Source organism: Garra rufa, chromosome 8 (genome assembly GCF_049309525.1).
Source record: "Garra rufa chromosome 8, GarRuf1.0, whole genome shotgun sequence".
Lineage (NCBI taxonomy): Eukaryota > Metazoa > Chordata > Actinopteri > Cypriniformes > Cyprinidae > Garra > Garra rufa.
In genome coordinates, this window is record NC_133368.1 from 31,414,920 (window position 1) to 31,436,315 (window position 21,396).

The 21,396-nt window shown below is 34.7% G+C and overlaps 2 protein-coding genes across 3 annotated transcripts in view; one reads left to right on the forward strand and one right to left on the reverse strand.

The window, feature by feature from the left end:
* mfsd6b (major facilitator superfamily domain containing 6b) overlaps window positions 1–1,235 on the forward strand; it is a 17,318-nt gene extending 16,083 nt beyond the window's left edge. The window contains exon 7 of one of the 2 annotated variants that reach the window (XR_012356590.1): window positions 565–697. Coding sequence is in view for 1 of the 2 variants with exons in the window: in XM_073845618.1 (XP_073701719.1) it covers window positions 565–825 (261 nt within the window). In the remaining variant the exon portion in view is untranslated. Of the gene's footprint in view, window positions 1–564 lie in introns of both variants that reach the window. The other variant, XM_073845618.1, reaches the window with a different exon arrangement.
* A 318-nt stretch (window positions 1,236–1,553) lies between these two features.
* nemp2 (nuclear envelope integral membrane protein 2) lies at window positions 1,554–16,473 on the reverse strand. Its single transcript, XM_073845619.1, has 9 exons — window positions 16,305–16,473; window positions 13,800–13,909; window positions 13,430–13,661; window positions 13,276–13,348; window positions 10,933–11,026; window positions 10,495–10,609; window positions 7,789–8,035; window positions 4,592–4,780; window positions 1,554–4,508 (listed from the first exon to the last, which is right to left on the reverse strand). The coding sequence occupies exons 1-9, from the start codon at window positions 16,393–16,395 to the stop codon at window positions 4,205–4,207; spliced, it is 1,455 nt and encodes a 484-aa protein (XP_073701720.1). The 5' UTR covers window positions 16,396–16,473; the 3' UTR covers window positions 1,554–4,204.
* Window positions 16,474–21,396: the final 4,923 nt, after the last annotated feature.

Below are 21,396 nucleotides of genomic sequence, written 5' to 3' on the forward strand. Positions count from 1 at the left end.
AATGTCTCAAAACAAAACAAAAAAATATATGTATGTGTGTAATTTATTGTTTATTCTTTTTATTTATTATAAAAATAGGTGGTCAAGTTTTGGTAATGAAAAATGAGTGGAAAATTTTAAATTATTAAAATAAACTTTTCAGGACCACTTGGTTTTTGCGTTTCAATGAATAGTTATGACTTTTAGTCCACAGATTCTGTAAAATTAGATTCAGAAAATATTTTATTTAAATTGTGAAATGTGTCAAAGTAATAATTGTTTATACTGCCTTTATTTTTTATAAAATTAAAAGGAATCATTTAATCTCAACCCTATATATTTAAATATTATTTAAAAATAAAAACTAACTTCTAGATGCATTGTAGCAATAAGAATTGAGAGGAAGAAAGTGAATTGTTAAAAGCATCTTGAAGTTGGCTGAATTTCCATCTTATTTTAAACTATTGGAAATTTTGGGGTGAAAGATGACTTTATATTCATTCTAGCACACATCTTAACAAAGAAAATGTACCTTACCTCAATCCTATATTGTAAATGTTTAACCTTGATGTCCTTCTCTTGTAGGAGACAAATGAGCAAACCTCAGTGATGCCACCTGCTGATGAATCCACATCATCGCAACCCGATATGTTAAGCCCTGCAGAATATCTCTCCCAAGGACCTACTACCAGTGCAATCATTCCTCAAATCACACATCCTGTCCGTCCCACTGAAGAACCGCCTCCATCCACAGGGAGAAAAGAACCAGTAGAGAACTCGACCCCATTGCCAGGACACTCCAAACAGCTGCCTAAGACAGCACAACCACAATTAAAAATCAACTGAACTTCTTTGGGATATAGCCTTATGATTTAAAGACATGGTAATGGTAAAGGTTAAAGGTGACAGCTGACATTGGACCAAAAATATCTTGCCCTACAGGTATTATACATTAGTGAGGGATTTGTTTGCCAAGGCGATATGCTTTGCACTGCCACAGTTGATGTCTTGCCTTAGTTGCAAACAGCCTGCAAGTCTAAAGATCAGTGCCTATGAAGAAATCTGCACATTATGGAGCATTTAATGCTTATATTACAACAGCTGAAGCGCTTCAGCATAATATTCATGGGACTTTTGCAATAGAGAAGCGTAGTTGCTTTACACTCTGTTAATTTGCTAATTGTGCTTCCATCTTTCTTGTGACCAAATTTAAATATAAATTATCTACTCTGTATAAAATAAATGTATAAGCCATGTTCTGTTCTGTTTAATGTACGCAGTTATACAGTATCCATCAGAAGGTATTTATTTGCACTATATGGTGTTTGAGAGCCTCGCAGCTTTGTGTATAAGTGACCTCTGCTTATAAAAGTACATGAAATGTTTACGATGACACAATACAATATTCTGGTTGAGAATGCCATTTGTCTTTTTTTATTAAATTAGATGGCAATATAAAAGACTGTAAAAATGTAAAAGTTCCTTTAAGTTCAATAAAAAGGAAAGAATATGAAATGGCAGCATGTGGATATGTAACCCCACTTAAGATGATACAGACCATCCGCTATGAGTTGATTCATTTCGAAGGGATGGTTCATCCTGAAATCTCTAAAGCAGCCTCAACCTCAATTAAACACCTAAAGTAATCAAGGTGAATAGGCCCTACACTCTTAAAAATAAAGGTGATTTAAATGGTTCTTCACAGGGATGCCATAGAAGAACCATTTTTGGTTCCACAAAGAACCATCTTTCTTACCTTTTTCTAATCTGAAGTAGGCCTACCTTCTTTTGCCACGAAGAACCTTTTGTGAAACCGAAAGGTTCTTCAGATGTTAAAGGTCTAGCCAAAATGGTTCTTCTATGGCATCATAAAGTACCTTTATTTTTAAGAGTGTACTAGAATCTTCCAGGTATGTTGAGACAAGTTGGATCTAAACTCCTCCAAAAAGCAAAACTTTGTATTCTTCCAAGAACTGTTTCTCAAGGGATAATAACATTATGTGAGCAAAAACAGGTTCTTGGCAGAACGCAAAAGATAGAAAACACTGAAATATAACTTTTTAAATCATAATGCCCCTTGAGATTGACTATAAACGTCATATGTTGTGCTGTATTCCCAAGTCTTCTAAAGCCATAAGCGACAGTGGAATACAATTTAATTAAAAATGTCCCGAAAAGCGAGAGCAAAAGTCAAACAGCCAGCCTAGCGCATGTTTATATATGAGCAATGAAAAAACTTAATTCTGCGTCAATGCCTCAACAAACTCGAGCGCCACATTTTACAACGCCGTGTCTTGCAAAAGGCGCGAAACACAATCTTACCGGTCAAACACTTAAGTCTAGCTCATGTTTTTTGTTTTGTTTTTATAGAGACAGCAATGGAAATACAGCGCAAAAACTAATTGTGCTTCAATGCCTCCAAAAACATAAACGCCACATTTTGGAACGCTGTCAACGTGTCTCAGTGGTCAAACACTTCTGCATAGTATGGACTAAATAAAACTAAATAAAAAATAAAACAGCTAATTGCGATTTATCTCACAATCTGACTTTTTTTAAACTCAATTCTCACTTTTTTTTTCTCCAGAATTGTAAGATTACATCTCACAATTCTGTCTTTATAAGACAATTGCGAGTTATTAAATCAGAATTGTGAGATACAATTCTGATAGTCGCTATTGAGTGTTTATATTACAACTCTGAGAGAAAAAGTCAGAATTGCGATTAAAAAAAAGTCTTAATTGTGAGATACAAACGTGTAATTGCAAAAATTGCGAAATAAAATTCGCATTTGCAGAAAAGTCAGAGTTTATATATCAGACAATTCGGAGAAAGAAATTTTAAGAATTGCGAGTTTCTCACAAAATCCTGAGAAAAAGGTCAGAATTGCAAAATGTAAACTTGCATTTGTCAGATTTAAGAGTTTTTATCTCGCAACAAAAGAAAAAGTCAGAATTGCAAGATATAAACTCACAATTGTAAAACAAAAACTCGCATTTCTTATAGTTTATATCTTGCAATTTTGAATCGTGAGTTTGTATCACAATTCTGAGAAAAGTCAGAAGTGTGAGATATAAATTGGTATTTGTGAAAAAAGTCAGAATTGCAAGATATAAAGTTGCAATTGCAAAAATTCTGGAATCACAAGATATATACTCACAATTGCGAGAAAACAGTCAGAATCACAAGATATAAATTTACAACTGAGAAAAAAAGTCAATTGTAAGATATAAACTCAAATTTGTGAGAAAAAAGGCGAGAATCGCAAGATATAAACTTGCATTTGCGAGAAAGTCAGAATTACTAGATATAAACTCGCATTTGCGAGAAATGTCAGAATTGTGAGAAAAAAGTGATACTTTTTTTTTTTTTAAGTTTTTATCTTGTGATTCTGACTTTATAAATCTGAATTGTGAGATAAAAAGTCACAATAACCTTTTTATTCAGTGGCGGAGCATTCACTAAGATAGCTTTGTGTGATCACTAGATTTAAATTTAAGCCGTTATTCAATAATACTATGTTGTGCAATATTGAACATTGTGTTCCATCATATGACTTCAGAAGACATGGAATAGAACGCACAAACCATAAAGATACTTTGATGTCAGAATTGGAGTTTTGGAAATGGTATGTTCTCCTTTAGTTTAACTATATGATAAAGAGCAACTTAAGAGATTCTGTTAAACATCCTGTATGTGTTCCACGAAAAACAATGTCTGGATTAAGAAGAGGGCATGCAAACCATAGACAGTTTGTGTTATTAGAAGTGAACTGTTTCTTTAACCAACACTAGAGGGCACTGTTTCCTTAAATTACAAAAATGCTGTGGTACCGTATGTGTTGAGTCCTTGTCTTGAACTGTTGAGGCAAATGTATTAGCGACTGCAATGATGTCCTGATGATCTGATATACCTGAGCGCAGCAGTCACTATCTATTCATACACTATTAACATACAGTATGTACAATACAGTGTTATTCCCAGCTCTGCATCACTTAGGTATAAGAATACAAACTCTTACTCCTATAAAAATATATATATATATATATATAATAACAGCCTATGCTGCCTAAAAGAGATCATTTAAACACAAATGAGAGAGAAAGATTATTTTTACAATCCTACTAATGTTCCTTAGAGTTATTCCTTCCTTAGAAATTGCATCGATATTCAAAAAGTCTTTTTAAAATGAACCTAACATCATCCTTTGGACAGCAGGAAAATTTTAAAAGAAATCCTGGTCTTCTGGATCCATGGGTTCCGGCTGAGGGGTGTAGGCGACAGGGGGATACGGGCAGACAGGTGGAGTATATAAAGAAGGAATGGGGATGTTATTTAGTGTTGCAGGACTGCTAACCATCTCGTCTTCGCTATTCTCCTCTGCTTCTCCTCTGTACGACTGGGTGTCGCTGGAGCTGCTGTTAAACAACATGTTTTCGTAATACGCCCCACCAAGCCCGTATTGATTCTCATGATTCTGAAACTCCTCTTGAGTGATGTGGCTGCCATTGCGCAGAAACTCTGCAAACCTAAAAGAGGCAGAAACAACTGGTGAGGAACATCATGTGTGTACTTGAACATGCTTATTTTGATGAATACAAACTGTAATTACTTTTGCGGCGATCTGAGCCTCAACACAGTCTCCCATGCAGGAAAGCCAGGCTTGTTACAGTGCTCCCGTAATTCATCCAGAGAGGCTCTGGTGTGGATCTCTCCCTGTTCTCTGTACTCCTCCTCAGTCAGTAGCCTGGGTTTGGGCCGTTTCTTCCTCCAGAACAAGCCCAGGAATGAGTAAAAGAGACTGAAGGCAGAAAGTCAAGAGTTAATACATGCAAATTTTTATGATTAGATATTTCACCTGTTCAAAGGTCAATTTCAGCATATGATTAGCTTTCAGTTTCTATCTTAGACTTAGCCAACATGAATTCAATATTACCATATTTATTTTCTTAATGCATATCTTATTGCATATCTGCACTTTATTTGCAAAAAAGAGAAAACTTTCTAATTTGGTTGAGATTGTGAATAGCTCTTAAAGGGATAGTTCAGTGAGATTTACTCAGCCTCAAGCCATCCTAGGTGTATATGACTTTCATCTTTCAGTCAGAGTTATATTAAAAAATGTTCTGGCTCTTCCAAGCTTTATAATAAGAGTGAATGGCTGTTGATATTTTGAAGACCAATAAAGTGCATCCATCCATCATAAAAAGTACTCCACATGGCTCCAGGAGGTTAACAAAGGACTTCTGCAGTTAATTAATGCATTTGTGTATGCAAAATATCAATATTAAATACTTTATAAACTGTAATCTCTAACTTAGTAGTATGTAGGCGAAAGTGGTGACAAATGCAGAAGTGCAGTGGAGAGAGCAAAACGCTGGTCACAAATTAGATTTGTGCAAGATTTGTAAAGGAAAAAAGTTAAAGGATTTTGACAGAAAAGCCAAGAGGAAACTAGTTTTCCTTTGCTATAAACAAAACTTGGTTCTCATGACACTAGCATATTCTCACTGGAGATGTCATGCACTGGAATGCCTCTCATGAACGCCAGTACGACAGTTAGCAAAACCTAGAGATTACAGTTTATAAAGTTTTAAATATGGATATTTTTCTTGCACAAATGCATTGATTCGCTACAGAAGGTTTCTATTAGTCCCCAGATCCGTGCAGAGCACTTTTTATGATGGATGGATGCACTTTATTGGACTTCAAAATCTCAACGCCCATTCACTGCCATTATAAAGCTTGGAAGAGCCAGGAAATTTTTTATTATAACACTGATTATATTCATTTGAAAGAAGAAAGTCATATACACCTAGGATGGCTTGAGGTTAAGTTAATCATGGGGTAATCAAAATTTTTGGCTGAACTAGGGGTGTGCGATATTCACAAAAAAAATCTCTACATTTTCTGGAATTTTATCGATAACGTTAAAATTAGACAATATTTTGCCGAGTGTGTTATTGTGCTGATAGCTTAAAGGATAACTGTTGCCAAAATGCAACCTGGGCTGTTTTATTTTACTGTAAACGAGACAAACTTATATCTAAAAGCATAATTACGACAAACGAGCCGTTTTTGAGATTGACCGTGATTTCGTTTTGTGGTCAGTGGCCGGTGAATGGGAGTACTAGGGGCATACATTTGAGCGCATCAAAATCGATAATTTTACAACACTAAGAAGGCTCGACACACCATGACATCTTGCCAGTCAAGAGGTGTCGATCTCAGAATGCGAATGAATGGACTCCATAGGACGAAATATTTGGCTTATATGAGGCTCTTTTTACAACTAGAAGTTTAATATTGTTTTTCACTTGCGACAAAACAACGAATTAGCCGTGCATTCATATGGAAATATGCTTTAGGAGCTATCCATCCTCGCACTCGGAGATCGACACGTCTTGACTGGCAAGATGGCCGCGAGCGGAAACTCAAACAGTGAAAGTGAGTTGTTCAAAACCTTTCTTTTTAGTAAACTCTGTGTACACAAACAATGTTCTCAATGCTCGAGTTCATGTGTAGAGACCCAGGCGATACTTCGAGCAAAGTGTCATGGTGTGTCGAGCCTTCTTAGTGTTGTAAAAATATCGATTTTGATGCACTCAAATGTATGCCCCTAGTACTCCCATTCACCGGCCACGGACCACAAAACGAAATCACAGTCAATCTCAAAAACGGCTCGTTTGTCGTAATTATGCTTTTAGATATAAGTTTGTCTCGTTTACAGTAAAAAAAAAAACAGCCCAGGTTGCATTTTGGCAACAGTTATCTTTTAAGCACTACTGTGGACAGCTGAATCCTAATTTTTTTGGATATTCTTTATATTATGTGTGGTGGTCAGTTCACACTGATAGAAATTAATCTTTTCTAATAAGTTTAAATTGAGGTTTACCTGGCATTTTAACCTTTAAAAACACTTTGTAAAAGTCAGATTCTTACATTTAATCAGTGACAATGTTTAATAGAGGTTATGAATGCATTTAATTTGCAGTTACAAATGCATACATGTTTTGATATATTAAACAGAAAACGTTGAATACTGATATTTGAAATTACTTGAAATATTTATATTTGAAAAGATACTTTAAATGTGCAATTAAAGTCAGTAGGTGGCAGTAAATCACTGTTAATAAGTGAGTTATTGCGATTGAACCGAATTATTTCATGGTTGATTCATTCATAAAACACAGTCATGTTGCTCAGAGACAGTGCTGTAGCTGTTTGGAGTTATTTTTGTTGGCGAAACAGAGCAGAAACAAGCAATTTGGTGTCTAAAACGTAAGTCTCTTAATTAACTTGTCCATTTAAAGGTGCAGTGTGTAGATTTTTGCGGCATCTAGCGGTAAGGCTATGAATTGCAACCAACGGTTTAGTCCACCGCTCACCCCTCCCTTTACAGAAGCTACGGTAGCCCCGCGGGATTAAGATGTCGTCGTTTTAGACAGCAAAGAATAATGAGGTTTCTTTTAAAACGGAAATTATGGAATTATATTTACTTAATCATTCAATAAAACTGTTATTGTTATTGTGTTATTATGTTATTGTTATTGTGAATATTACTGTTACTTGTTCATCATTGTGTCAGTGTTTTTCCGCTAGAACAACAGTGATGAAACGCGATCTGTAGAGCAGTTGGTCCGTTTAGGGCTACTGTAGAAACAATATGGCGACTTCCATGTGAGGGGACCCCTTTCCTCTAACCACCTGGCTTCATTCTGGTAAGTAACCATGATCAGTGTTTGAATGCAATTGGGTAGAGAAAATGTAAATTTCTCTGCTGTTTCATAGTTTGTTGTGTTTTCTTACCTGCCAATCCACATCAGAAGACTCCAGACCAAGAGCAAAAGGCTCCAGGCCACGGGCAGAATCTTCCAGCACAACAGGAACATGATCAGTAAGTAGCGGGCGGTTGGAAATGTGACCCCATAATACAACAACACCATGCCCACTGCTTGCATACACCAGGTCATAAAGCTGAGGGTGTGTTTGTTGGTGATGGGGCCGTGTTTATAGCATACAGCAAAGCTAACTAAGCCCGATATGAGCACATAAGCTGCAGAGAAAGAGAAAAAGGAGAATGTCAACATAATTTTAAATGGTAATACTGACCTCCCTGCACATGCATAAATGCATGCATGCTGTACATTAAGCACTCTAACACTATGTAGAAAGGTAACAATAAAAAAAGCATGCCCAATTAGTATCAGACAGAAGCAGCCTGCCTGAGCTTGCCTGTTAAAGCAACAGTTATAATGCATACTCTCAGGTTGGAACAGTGACAATAGATGTATATGTAAAGAAACAGCTAAACATCACATGGAATATATATGTATATACATATTGGGGTGAACTACTCCTTAAAAGCAAGCTTTCACTTGCTAAAATGTGCAATGGGTGACTGGGCCATCAATATTAAATAGTGGATGTCATGTGGTGTATTTGTCGAGCTTACACTCACTGACAGCAAACATTACGGGCTGCCCCTGCAACAAAGCAATAGATTGCTAAGTAACAATAATGGTTAAAAACACTATGACGTGATTCATAACTTTTCTTGTGTTTTGCTTTATTAATGTTGAAAATAGTTGTGCTGCTTAATATTTTTGTGAAAACGGTGATGTTTTTTTACAGGATGTTCTGTCGAATAGACAATTCAAAAGAACAGCATTTTGAATGGTAATCTATCTACCTTATTTATTTATTGCCTGATGGATGGATGGAAACAAATGTCCTTAAAAATATCCTGGCCATCTTTTCTAGACAATGATAATAGATAGGGACTGGTCTGTCAAAAAATCATGATAAATGTAGGATAAATATCAGATATGAAAAAAATATTAAATCACAATGTGTCACCAGTGTCAATATCACAAAAAAATAATACTCGAATAAAGGTAGAAAAAAAAAAAAGTCAGTGATTAAATAAGAATAGAAAAACTAATTACAAGCAACAGGACAAATACACTACAGTAGAATAAATAAGAAATGTTACAGACATTGTATAAAGTAATCAAATGTATAAAATTGCATATTATTTAAAGTGTAAATTAAATATATATTTCTTATTAGATTTACAAAAGTGATTTAGTCAAGAGCAGTGGAAGATTTTCTCTTTTTTGTTGTTTGATTAACACGAATGACAGAGGAATATTGGACTGCTGTCATTTAGAGCTGCCCAAATCCAGTATCCTGTTAAACATGTGTTTTCTTTCTCAGCTGTTTGCGTTCACTTAAGACCTAAATTACTGTTTTTATGAGAATACTTGCAAAGACATGCATTTTGACACATACAAGTATGTATTTAACCGCTCAAGGTCTATAAAGCAGCACTGTAACTGCAATAGCCGAAAATCTCTCCACAAATTTCTCCCAGTTAATCATGTCTACCGGTATATCACCCAGCCCTATTTGTCATGTGATTTGTACGCTATATTAAGTCTTCCTAAGCTATATGTGACCCTGGACCACAAAACCAGTCTTAAGTAACATTGCTAAGAACTTCATTTGGACAAATTTAAAGGCTATTTTCTCAATATTTTTTTTTTTGCATCCTCAGATTACAAATTTTCAAATAGTTGTATCTCAGCCAAGTATCCTATCGTAACAAACCATATATCAATGGAAAGCATATTTATTCAGCTTTCAGATGATATATACATCTATAAATAAATAAAAAAATGACCCTTATGACTAGTTTTGTGGTCCAGGGTCACATATTAAATCTTTTTGTGCTATTACTTTAAATGTATAGAATAATTCTATGGAAAAGATCTCAAAAAGGCACCTTTTGACAGTATATCACGGAAATGCTTTTTTGAGTGAACCATTCCTTTAATGTTACAGTAGATCTGAGAAGACAAAGAAGAAAAAACAAAGAGGAAATAAAAGGGCCAAAAAAGCAGCCATTCACTGGGGCTGTAATCCTCCCAGAGCCTTTTTGTTTTAGCCATAGAAATCAATGTTCCAGCAGCACTGCGGCTTCTTTCCCTTAATCTTAATATGCCTGTGGTTCTCGCATTCAAACACTGATGCATTTACATACTGCGAGTGCTTGAAGAGGGAAATTGATTTGGCAGAGAATAGAGTCTATTGAGCAGTCAAGAGGCAGTCATTTTAGCATTCAAAATACTTGGCCCTCATATTATAACACTAACGGAGCCAAGATATACGATACAAAAGGTGAATCTCAATCTGTTCTAGACTGCTACTATGAGATGCTGGCATGTTCTGATGCGAGCGCTTCAGCTGATGAAACATGCAGCGAGAGTGGAGAAGGATAATCTGTCTAAATGACATGTACAGTAATTATTCTATTGTATAAAGAACACGTCAAGCAAATTAACAGACAACACGTGGTATTCGACTGAAATGCTAAACTGTACAAAAGGTACATCTGAAAGGCCATTTATTAACATTAGCGAAGGCTTACTGTCGGATGTAATTGGCTGATGAGATGATTGCAAAGGAAAACGGGGCAAGATGGGTTGTAACAGAAAAAGGTTGCCTAGTTACCCAGTAATTCTATCCAGTGCTCAGTCACGATGTCATCCCATTCATTTAACACCCTCTGGATCCCCATGTAGGACAGACCAGAGCCAGCACCCAACAACACCAGGAACAGCCCTCGCTAAGGGGAAAAAAGCAGAGCCTTAGTGAATGTCTTTAACCTTCTGACCCTCCCCAAAACTGTGAGCTACCAATCAATCTGCAATTGATTGCACAGCCCTGGTTTTTTACATAAAACTTTACAATGATGTACATGCCTGAGGATGTTTGTATGGAGGAGTCGGTCTCCACCTCCCTTTCTCTTTAATCTCATCAGCAGAGACAATGCCAGCATTGACAGGCTTAAACTCATACTACTCATCCAACATGTTGGATCAGTGTGAGGAAACATGTGATACTGTGTATCACGATCATGATAAAGGTTGTGACAGAAGCATTACACACCGTTGGTACGACGTTTCGGAGGACAAGCGTCAGGAAAACAAACGTGGCGATGACTCCCAATGTCACTCCGGTGGTGTAGAAAAACAGTGAGCTCCTGTAAAACAAGAAGAGTCGGTTAGAATAACAAGTTTTAGGTTTCAACCACAAATGATTTAAAAAAACAATTTACAGTATATTGAACACAGCTGTCTGAACAAGCCCCACAAAAGACAAAAAGCTACATAAAAGTAGTCAATATGACATGTGCACCATATTCATATAATATTTTTAGCAAAAAAACATCTCTGAGATTTCGCTTGTTCTTCAACAAAAATCTTCCCCAGTTACAACACACGCTAGAACCATTTCCTTTTTGTCATACAATCTTGTGTGGAATGCACACTATTTTTAAAGTTAATTCAGATGAGACTTCAGAGCATTGGTGGACAGCCAGATTTTCAGTAAACTATTATTACATTTTATGCATTTATTTTATGCAACTTCAAGGCCCTCTATTGCTCAAGACAATATTCAAAAGGCCCCCATGTGAGTTATTAGACTTCGGCTGACGAAGCTGCTTGTTTCAACCTTTTTTAATTTACAAAAACTAGGAGTGGCAATATATTCAAATAATTTCAGATCATGTAACCCCCCCCCCCCTCTCTCTCTCTCTATATATATATATATATATATATATATAACACCAGTGAAAAGTTTTTGAATAGTAAGATTTTAATGTTTAAGAAGTCTCTTCTGCTTACCAAGTCTGCATTTGTTTTGATCCAAAGTACAACAAGAACAGTACAATTTTTTAATATTTTAGTTTTCTATTTGAAAATGCAATTTATTTCTGTGATTTCAAAGCTGCATTTTATTATCATTACTCCATGCTCCTTCAGAAATCATTCTAATATTCTGATATGCTGCTCAGAAAACATTTATTATTATGATGATGTTGAAAACAGCTGAATAGAATTTAGAATTGTATTATACATGTCTTTATCATCACTTTTGATCAATTTAAAGCATCCTTGATAAATAACAGTATTCATTTCTTTCCCAAAATGGTATATTTTGAATGGTATAGCATATAATATTTATGTATAATATAACATCTAATAGAGTTTTATTGCAAATAAATGCTCATCTTTTGATCTTTCTATTCATTAAAGAATCCTGAAAAAATACTAAACTTTTTAAAATATTGATAATAATAATAATAATAAATAATAATAATAATAATAACATTTGAAGTCGATCAAAGTAATACCCATTCTTGCCTTGGGACAACTTTGACTAACTTTTCTGACCCACTTCAAATGTTGACTACTGTATATTCTAATAGAAAACAGTTATTTTAAATAATAGAAATATTTCAAAAGTTTACCGTTTTGCTGTACTTGGGATCCAAAATAAATGCAGTCTTGGTGAGCAGAAGAGACTTTAAAAAAAACATAATCTTACTGTTCAAAAACTTTTGACTGGTTGTGTAGCTACTTTTGCCTGTGTTAAAATATTTGAGAAAGATCACAATAATTACAGAAATATTCATCACATTTCTAGGTCGGTAAATCACACTATTTGCTTACTAAGTATTAATGTTTTCCAAGACCAAAACAAAAAAAACTGAAAAAATTACACTTGTTAAGGGCATGAATTAAAATAATATTGACCATAATTAGTTACTTAAATGTTTAGCTATTTAGTTAGTTTAAAGCTTGGTTTGAAAGCATTTTTTTTAAGTAAGCCGTCTTGGAAAATATGACTACAGTAGACTAGAATGTACCACAAAAGTTGCATTGACTAATTTTACCATGCTTTTAGTGGTTTTTTGGACAGATGGTCTAGCCACTTTTCGTCAAGTAAGAGTGAGCCAAAATGTACCATTTGTACATTTTTTGGGTCTGGCTTTCAATCTTATCCACATCCAGCTATTTTTAGCTGTACAAAACAGCTTGTTTAGCTGCTTGATATTGCAAATTGGTGTGTTACCATATTATTTTAATGTATTATCTCCTAATTATGAAAACACTGGTTTGAAGTGCAAACAGTTATACCATTTTTCCCTACAGCAGCCAATTAACCAGAAGTCTCACCCATAGGCTTACCTCTGCCTTGAAGAAAAAGCTGGATATGAAAAAGGCTGCATAAAGATTCTTCAAAAAATGTCTTCATTTTTGGGTGAGCAATTCCATAAAACATAGAGTAATTTTATATTAAACTACGTTTATCTTATCCCAGTTTAAGGTGGCGTAATCAGTTTGCAAAAAAAAAAAAAAAACCTTGTTCAGAATGAAATCTGACACTCTACTGCAGAATTTCTCTAGATGAGAGCATCTAAACTACAGCTAAATTGCCACTTACCTGCATATGTTTCCCGCTCCGAAAAACAGCACCAGCCCACACACAAAAAACAGGAAGCACGTTCTATTTATCCCTGTAAAACAACATAAATGGTGATGATTCAGTGCTCAACTACTCTGTAGAAGAATATGGTGTGAGTGATGTTCTGGCTTACTTTTGTTGGAGACGTGTAGTGTATACTCAGTATTGCTTCTAAGCGATTTGGTCATGAAGCAGACATCTTCATCAACCAGAGGAATGTCCAAAGACTTCTCCCTTTGGGTAGTGGATGGCCAGTAGTGTTCAACAAAGCAGTCAATAACCGTAAAAAGATCATCGGGATGGTGGCAATTTCCAGTCTCCATTGGGAACACGACAAAGACGTCTTCATCACTTGTCACGTTTACCTGTGAACAACATGATGTGTCTTGTCAGTATTAAGTTTAAATGAAGAGTTATTATTTACCTTATTCGTTACTTAATTGAATTAATTAAAAAAACACTACATTAGGATAAAATAATATTACAGCATGATGTAACACTACCTTGAAGGAGGACCAGATGTCCTTCCATTTGATTACTGTACCAGGGCTGTAACAGAAGCACCGACTCCCAGAATAATCGTGGGCACTGTCTCCTTTCACATAGGTGCAGTCTGTCAGAATCAGGAAAGGATCAGAGTTACTCCTCTGCTTTAATTTTCAATCCTCATCATATGTTTTCTTCTTTTCTATGTCTAACAGTAAAAATGCATCCCAGACAAGAAGAACTGGCTAAAGAAGAGCTTCTGCCCACAGACTAAATTCACCTTAATCGCTGCACTAATGCAACTGCATAATCCTCACTTTCTAAAACGTGATGTTCTCATGCATGGTTGCTTCTATCCAACAGTATTATTCACAAAATGTATCTTCTTCATTTGTAAATGAATTATCACTTGCAGCAGTTCATAAGTGAATTGTTACTGCAGGGAATTTATAAGTTGATGAAAAGCTAATATTTAAATAAATTAGAAAAAATATACAATTAATTTAATCTAATTGGAATACTACAGCCTGTGATAAGCATGACTGTTTGGATTTATACACTACCAGTCAAAAGTTTTTGAACAGTAAGATTTTTTATGTTTTTAAGTCTCCTAAGCCTGCATTTATTTGATCTAAAATACTGCAAAAGCTGTAATATTGTGAAATGTTTACTATTTAAAATAACTGCTTTGTATTTGAATATATTTAAAAATGATATTTATTCCTGATACCAAAGCTAAACAGTTTTTAATATTATTATTTTCAATATTTAAAACAGTACAGTATTTTCAGGATTCTTCGATAAATAGAAAGATCCAAAAATCTGCATTTATCTGAAATGAAAATCTTTTGTAACATTATACACTATACCATTTAAAAGCTGGGGTCAGTATCTTTTTTTTTTTTTTTTTCATTTTTGGGGAAAGAAATTATAGTAATTAATACTTTTATTTAGCAATGATACTTTAAACTGATCAAAAGTGATGCTTTTAATTCTATTTCAGATAAATGCTCTTATTCTAAACATTTTATTCAAAAAAAAAAACTGAAGAAAAATCTACTCGGGTGTTTTCAGCATAATAATAATTATAATAAATGCTTTGAAATCACAGGAATAAATTACATTTGAAAACATTCAAATAGAAAACAGTTATTTTAAATAGTAAAAATATTTCAAAATTGTACTGTTTGTGCTGTACTTTGGATCAAATAAATGCAGACTTGGTAAGCAGAAGAGGTTTCTTTAAAAAACATCTTACTGTTCAGAAACTTCTGGCTGGTAGTGTATGAAATCGTATCACTTTACAACAATAGTCCATTTGTAACAATAATGTTGTAAAAGCACCGTTCATTTTTAGATTGTTCATTTCAACATTTACACATTTTTACATTTTGAAGTTTGATCTATTGTGGTTAGTTAATGCTCCATGAACTACATGAATGATTACAGTATAGGCCTAATTAATATATTAATATTTCGCTTTATAAAGTATGTACATTTTCATGGTTTTTATTTGTGTAATGAAGTTCATCACTACTTCACTTGAGGAAGTGCTTTCATTCAGTACCCGTTTTAAAAGCTATTGATTGATTAATCAGATATCCGCCAGTGTGATCGAATCTAGTTATTTTTGTTGGTAAAATCCAGTTTTGTTTAGTTATAATCCATATCTAACTTGTCAGCTGCGCTTATTTGGAATGGCTCTACCGTCTGCTATTGTTCCTAATGAAATCTAACAAACAAAAGCTTTCTAAAGCTATTTAAATATCTATTTAAATCATTGGGCTAATATATAAACACTTCCCACATTGTTTTTTATAATGGAAATAAACTGATGAAAAATAGATGACAACAGGGCCTAAAATAAGGCCTCACATGGAACATGGAACTGATATGAAGAACCTAAAACAAAGTGAATGAATGAGTCTTGACAAATGCTCAGTCAGAGAAAAACCTGAGAAACTGGAGAGCATCTTAAGGTAAGATAAGAACTGTTTAGAAGAACCATGATAAGATTGCATATGCAGACAAACCAGTAATGTTTGGTTATTGATGTTTGGATGCTGACAGATACTAAAACTGTAATCCATATTGCTTTCTCTAAAATAAAAAGACAGGAAAAACACATACCACTTTGCATTTCCTTATAGTCTTCTTTAATTGCTGTTATATAATATCTTATATAACTATTTTTACAGAACTTTTCATTTCCAAAATATACAAAACTTTACAAAAAGTTTTAGTAGTAATAATAATCATAATAACAACAAAGTAATTATCTATAAAGCATTACTAGTATAAAAATGCTGTTTGAGACCTCACAAGGTTTAAACGTTACAGCATGTTTCCAGCTCACACATATAAAAAATAGTTTAACTGCACTCGATAATTTTATCACATTCAAAATCCCATGGATAAATGTATAACAAATAACATCGACAGTATGCACAATATAACTGTTATGTAATGTTAGAGATGTTTGTTTATGCTACTGTCTGTTTAGCATGTTTCATACCATTTACCTGCGTATGAATAGACTCTGTTTCCTTCCGCACTTTGCCAGGAAGCACACAAAAGAGTTAAAACAGGTATAAAAGCAGCTAACTTCCCCATGTTTTGTGGTGTATTGTGTTAAATGGATGGATTTGACAGACACAGCAGGGTAATGACTGGCCTGCTAAGCTAACACGAGCTAAGCTAATGTTTTCGGTTTCAAATTCGGTGGGCTTCGTGTAACCCAGACCAAACTAACCGTTTCAGAGTGCATGATGGGACCCGATATTTAATTTACTCATTTATCAATTAGAATTTATCATGGAGAATGCTAAATGACCAAAAAAAGTCGTTATATAAACAAAAGAGCACATTAAAATATTTAAAATTTGAAGTATTTTTTAATGGAGTCTATTTGGGCGTGTGGTATTCGATTAGTCCGGTCTTAATCCGCAGTCATTGTTTAAAAGTAAACAGCAGTGTTTTTTCCATTTTTGTATTAATTTTTTGTTCAAGTTTAGCATATGTTTTAGTAATTTAGTCATGTGCTTTTATCAAAATGTTACACTTTACTATTTATGTTTAATTTATTTTTATATAAATCTTCAATTATTTCCTAGTAATTTTAGTGCTAATGGTTAGTTGCCAAAGCAACATTTCTAATTTTAATTAAAATGTTTCATCTAATATTTAGATTCTATTTTATTTCAGCATTATGTAAATTACCAAAAATGTTTTAGTAGTTTTAGAATAGCCTAGTTTAGAAAAGAAATAGATTTGTACTGCTTACTGCGAAGTAGCCTATACACTGTTACTGCTTTAAGCAACAATAAATGTATATATTTGTAAGTTAAAAATGTAAATTTTGTTTAAATATCAGCTATTCTGATATTAATAAGATGGTTTTAAATCCATTTGCTCACAACACTGGAACTGGAAGAAGGTTGAGCACATTGCATTGTGTGTCTTAAAATCTTAAAAATCATCAACACTTATATATTAAATATACATTTCAGGCCCGGGGGCATACTGCCAAAAGGTCCATAATTTAAATACTTTTTTTTTTTTTTTATAAACAAGTGTTCTTATAAATAACAACGACATTTAAAGCCATGAAAAGTATTAGATGCCTTAATTAGTATAAAAGCTGCAAGATCCACAGTGAAGCGCTTGAATTTAGTGGAAAAACACAAATGACTTTGCGACTTAAACAGGCAAAACAGCACTGACAAACAGAAGAGACACTGTGCGTGACGATACAGTCAGAATCATTTTCCATATAGCCTATATTTTACACTAACTGCACCATGGTATTGCGACAGAAATGCGGAATATTATATAATATTAATGTAGACATGTATTAACTGTAAAGAAGTAATGTAATATAATTATAGTATCTATAGCGTTTGTGCATTTATACTAAATGTATTCAGACCACTGTTCTTCATACAAATACATAGAAAATATGTAGTTAATTTTTATACCATGGTGTTAAGGCGCTATAATAGGCCTACAGTATTTGTGTGTTTTTACTGGTTATCATGTATGCTACTAGCAAGGGTTCGTTTTAATAACTCAAACAGTCAGAATAATTACATTTCACCATATAAAAATGAGCTTGTTACAATTTTTACAGATGTTATTATTTTTGATGAACATTATCTGAGCTGTAAATCATGATAGAGGTTTAATATGTTACTAGACATTGCTTTATCCCGCTCATTCAATATTAATTCTATTTCTGCAGGTCTTAAAAAAGGTTACAAAAAGCCTTAATTTTGATTTTAATAATCTTGCAAATACCATGTGGGCCTAAATAGTTAAATAAAATTCCTTTCTTGATATTTATTTTTTAAAAGGAGGGCCCAGAGGTTGAAAGGGGCCCAGAAAACTCAGTACTTTCTTACTAGAGGCAGTTCTGGACCCTTTTTAGATTGTCATCAACTTTTTTTTATTTTTCTTGTTCAATTTGCCCACTGAACATAGTTGTAGCTCTTATTTTTGCACTCTCAAAATGCACCAAATTAATGAATTTAACTTTAAAATGTAAAAAAATGTCTCCAGGGGGGCATGTCCCCGGACCCCTCTAGAGGGATACACATTCACCCACTACTGGATCAGTAAATCTTACATGACCATGATGTAAGCCCTCAACCATTACCCCCTGATGTTTTGGCTCAGGCCAAGTTTTTTTTTTAAATCCTACAAACATAAACTCAATTGGAAGTGTGTCAGTATAAAGGATCTGTGCATTTATTGCATTAACAATGTCACTTGTAGCTCTTTGTTAATTGCTTTAGGTATTTGTGTATATTTACTGAAGAAGGTGATACATGATGATAAGTTTGAACTCATTGTAGTAAATATGTTTGGTGCATCAAAAATCATGCTTATTAAGATACCAACAGACATGCTAATCCAGCACAAACGTGCATGAGGAGTCACCAAAATAAAGTAGGCTATTTAAATCTCATAATTAAATACAAAATGGATGGGAACTGAAAAAGGTCCACTTTTTAGAAAAAAAAGAACCCCCTTCTGCTAGGCTGGCTACGGGCCTGACATTTGCTCTTTGTGAGTGCAGTCTTTTAAGTTATTCCAACAAAAAAAAAAATCATTGATCAAAATATGGGAGCCCTGTAATGCCCAAACATAATTAATTGCTTCTATCAAGTAAAATGTATAAAAAATGGAAGATACTGTATGTTGTCTTTCTGCAATTTTAAGCGACCTTAAAATGTCTAATCCTGCAAATGCAGTCTTGAGGCAAATGCAAAGACAAGATGTGGGAAGAAAAACGTTAAACCAAAATCTAGAGGAGACCAGATGAAAATGTCATCTCTGTGCAGTCTTCGCCCTTTGAAATGGAAGGGGGATTTTTGTGGTGGGCGTAGACACAGCAGGCGGCTGCTTTCTCATTTCTCTAGGATGCAGAGACAACAGCGGCTTTTCCTGACAGGCACACCCACGCCAGGCTGAGACCCACTGTCACTTACGCTTGCATGGAGTCAGCAAGCATCTGACTAATGCAGATGCTGTCATTTTGGTTTCTAGGAAGAATTCGAACCTCATTGGCCCAGAAAACAGAGCATTTCTTTTCTCAGTCAACCTGTCAAAAGACAACATTCTAGTTATTTTGCTGCTTGCACTCAACAATAACGTCGTTTAGCACTAATGAGGCTTATCTTCAGTTGCTGTCGCAGACTGTTACAAGGTTCTGTCCCACGGGGGAAAGTATTAAGAAAAAAAGTGTTGGTTAGAGGAAGGCTTTGTGGTTTTTGTTAAGGTACAGAAAGTCCCTTTTTTGATGCAGTGTCAGTTTAGGGCCTTTTAACAAAAGACCTCAGTTGGTTTCATGACCGCTGCATGACACTGGTTCAGAATATTAAGAGATAATGGTAAATAAGCATAATTTTAGCATAATCTGAGCTACATTTATGATACTATTGTTGATTTTTTTATTAGGGGTTCAAGTGCGTAGCGCTGAAACCCTATTGCAATTGTTAGAGTGGCAAAGGATCAGCAATCTTCATGTAAAACTGATCAGGCAGACCAAACCGTAAGTCGTAGAGACTTGAAACTTGGTGGGATGGTAGTACTCACACCATCTACAATGTCACCAAGGCTCACCCCAATCGGCCTGACGGGGGCGCTACAGCGATTAAAAGTACGAAAACACTCATAACTCCTAAACCGTTTGCCGCAGACTCAAGTGTCATTAGAATCTCCTTGGATTTTTTGGTATTTTGCATTACTTTTGCAAACTATAGTCCTAGTTTTTTAACCCGATCGGAACCAAACCAGTGCAGGAAGATTCTTTGAAGAGTGAATATCAATAATTATATTTAAAAAAAAAAGTTAGAGGTTTTCGATTTTCCGTTGCAATGGTATGCCAAAACACTAAAATGGCCAAAACTTTTGAACTGAATGAGATAACTCACAATGTGCATGTAAGAGCTGAACCTGAGGTCACATTTAAAAAAATTGTGGAGCTTGGCCACTTGGTGGTGCTGTAAAAGGGGAAAAAAAACATAAAAATGGCCATAACGATGCAACTGTTTGTCCTATCAACTTGAAAATTGGTACGCAAAGTCTTGGTTCAAAGTGCCACAAGCGTCTATAAGTACATTTGCATACCTCAAAAAACATGGCCACCATAGACTGATAAACTTTCAGAAACTACTGTATTTTCAGGTATTTTGCATTTTTGCAAAGTAGTTCTAGATTTTTAGCACGTTTGAAACTAAACCAGTGTAGGAAGATTCTCTGGAGAGTCAATATCAATAATTATCAAAAAAAAAAGTTGAACGCAGAAGTACGCCAAAACATTTGAAAGTGGTGGGGCCGCTTTTACTAAAATGGCCAAAACTTTTGAACGGAATGAGATAACTTTGTCAAACTCACAATGTGAGCATGACGCTGCATGACGCTGGTTCAGAATATTAAGAGATAATGGTAAATAAGATGCAAAAATAGATTATTTTAGCATAATCTGAGCTACATTTATGATACCATTGTTGATTTTTGTTATTAGGGGTTCAAGTGCGTAGCGCGGAAACCCTATTGTATTTGTTAGAGTGGCCCAAGGATCAGCAATCTCCATGTAAAACTGATCAGGCAGACCAAACCGTAAGTCGTAGAGACTTGAAACTTGGTGGGATGGTAGTACTCACACCGTCTAAAATGTCACCAAGGGTCGCCCCAATCGGCCTGACGGGGGCGCTACAGCGATTAAAAGTATGAAAACACTCATAACTCCTAAACCGCCACAGGCTCAAGTGTCTTATGTCATTGGAATCTCCTTGGATTTTTTGGTATTTTGCATTAATTTTGCTATAGTCCTATAGTAGTCTATATTCTAACTATAGTCCTAGGTTTTTAACCCGATCAGAACCAAACCAGTGCAGGAAGATTCTTTGAAGAGTGAATATCAATAATTTAAAAAAAAAAAGTTTTTTTTGCAATTTTCCGTTGCAAAGGTACGCCAAAACATTTGAAAGCAGCAGGGTTGCTTTTACTAAAATGGGCAAAACTTTTAAATGGAATAAGATAACTCACAATGTGTATGTAAGAGCTGAATCTGAGAATCTTGTCCTATCGACGTGAAAATCGGTACACAAA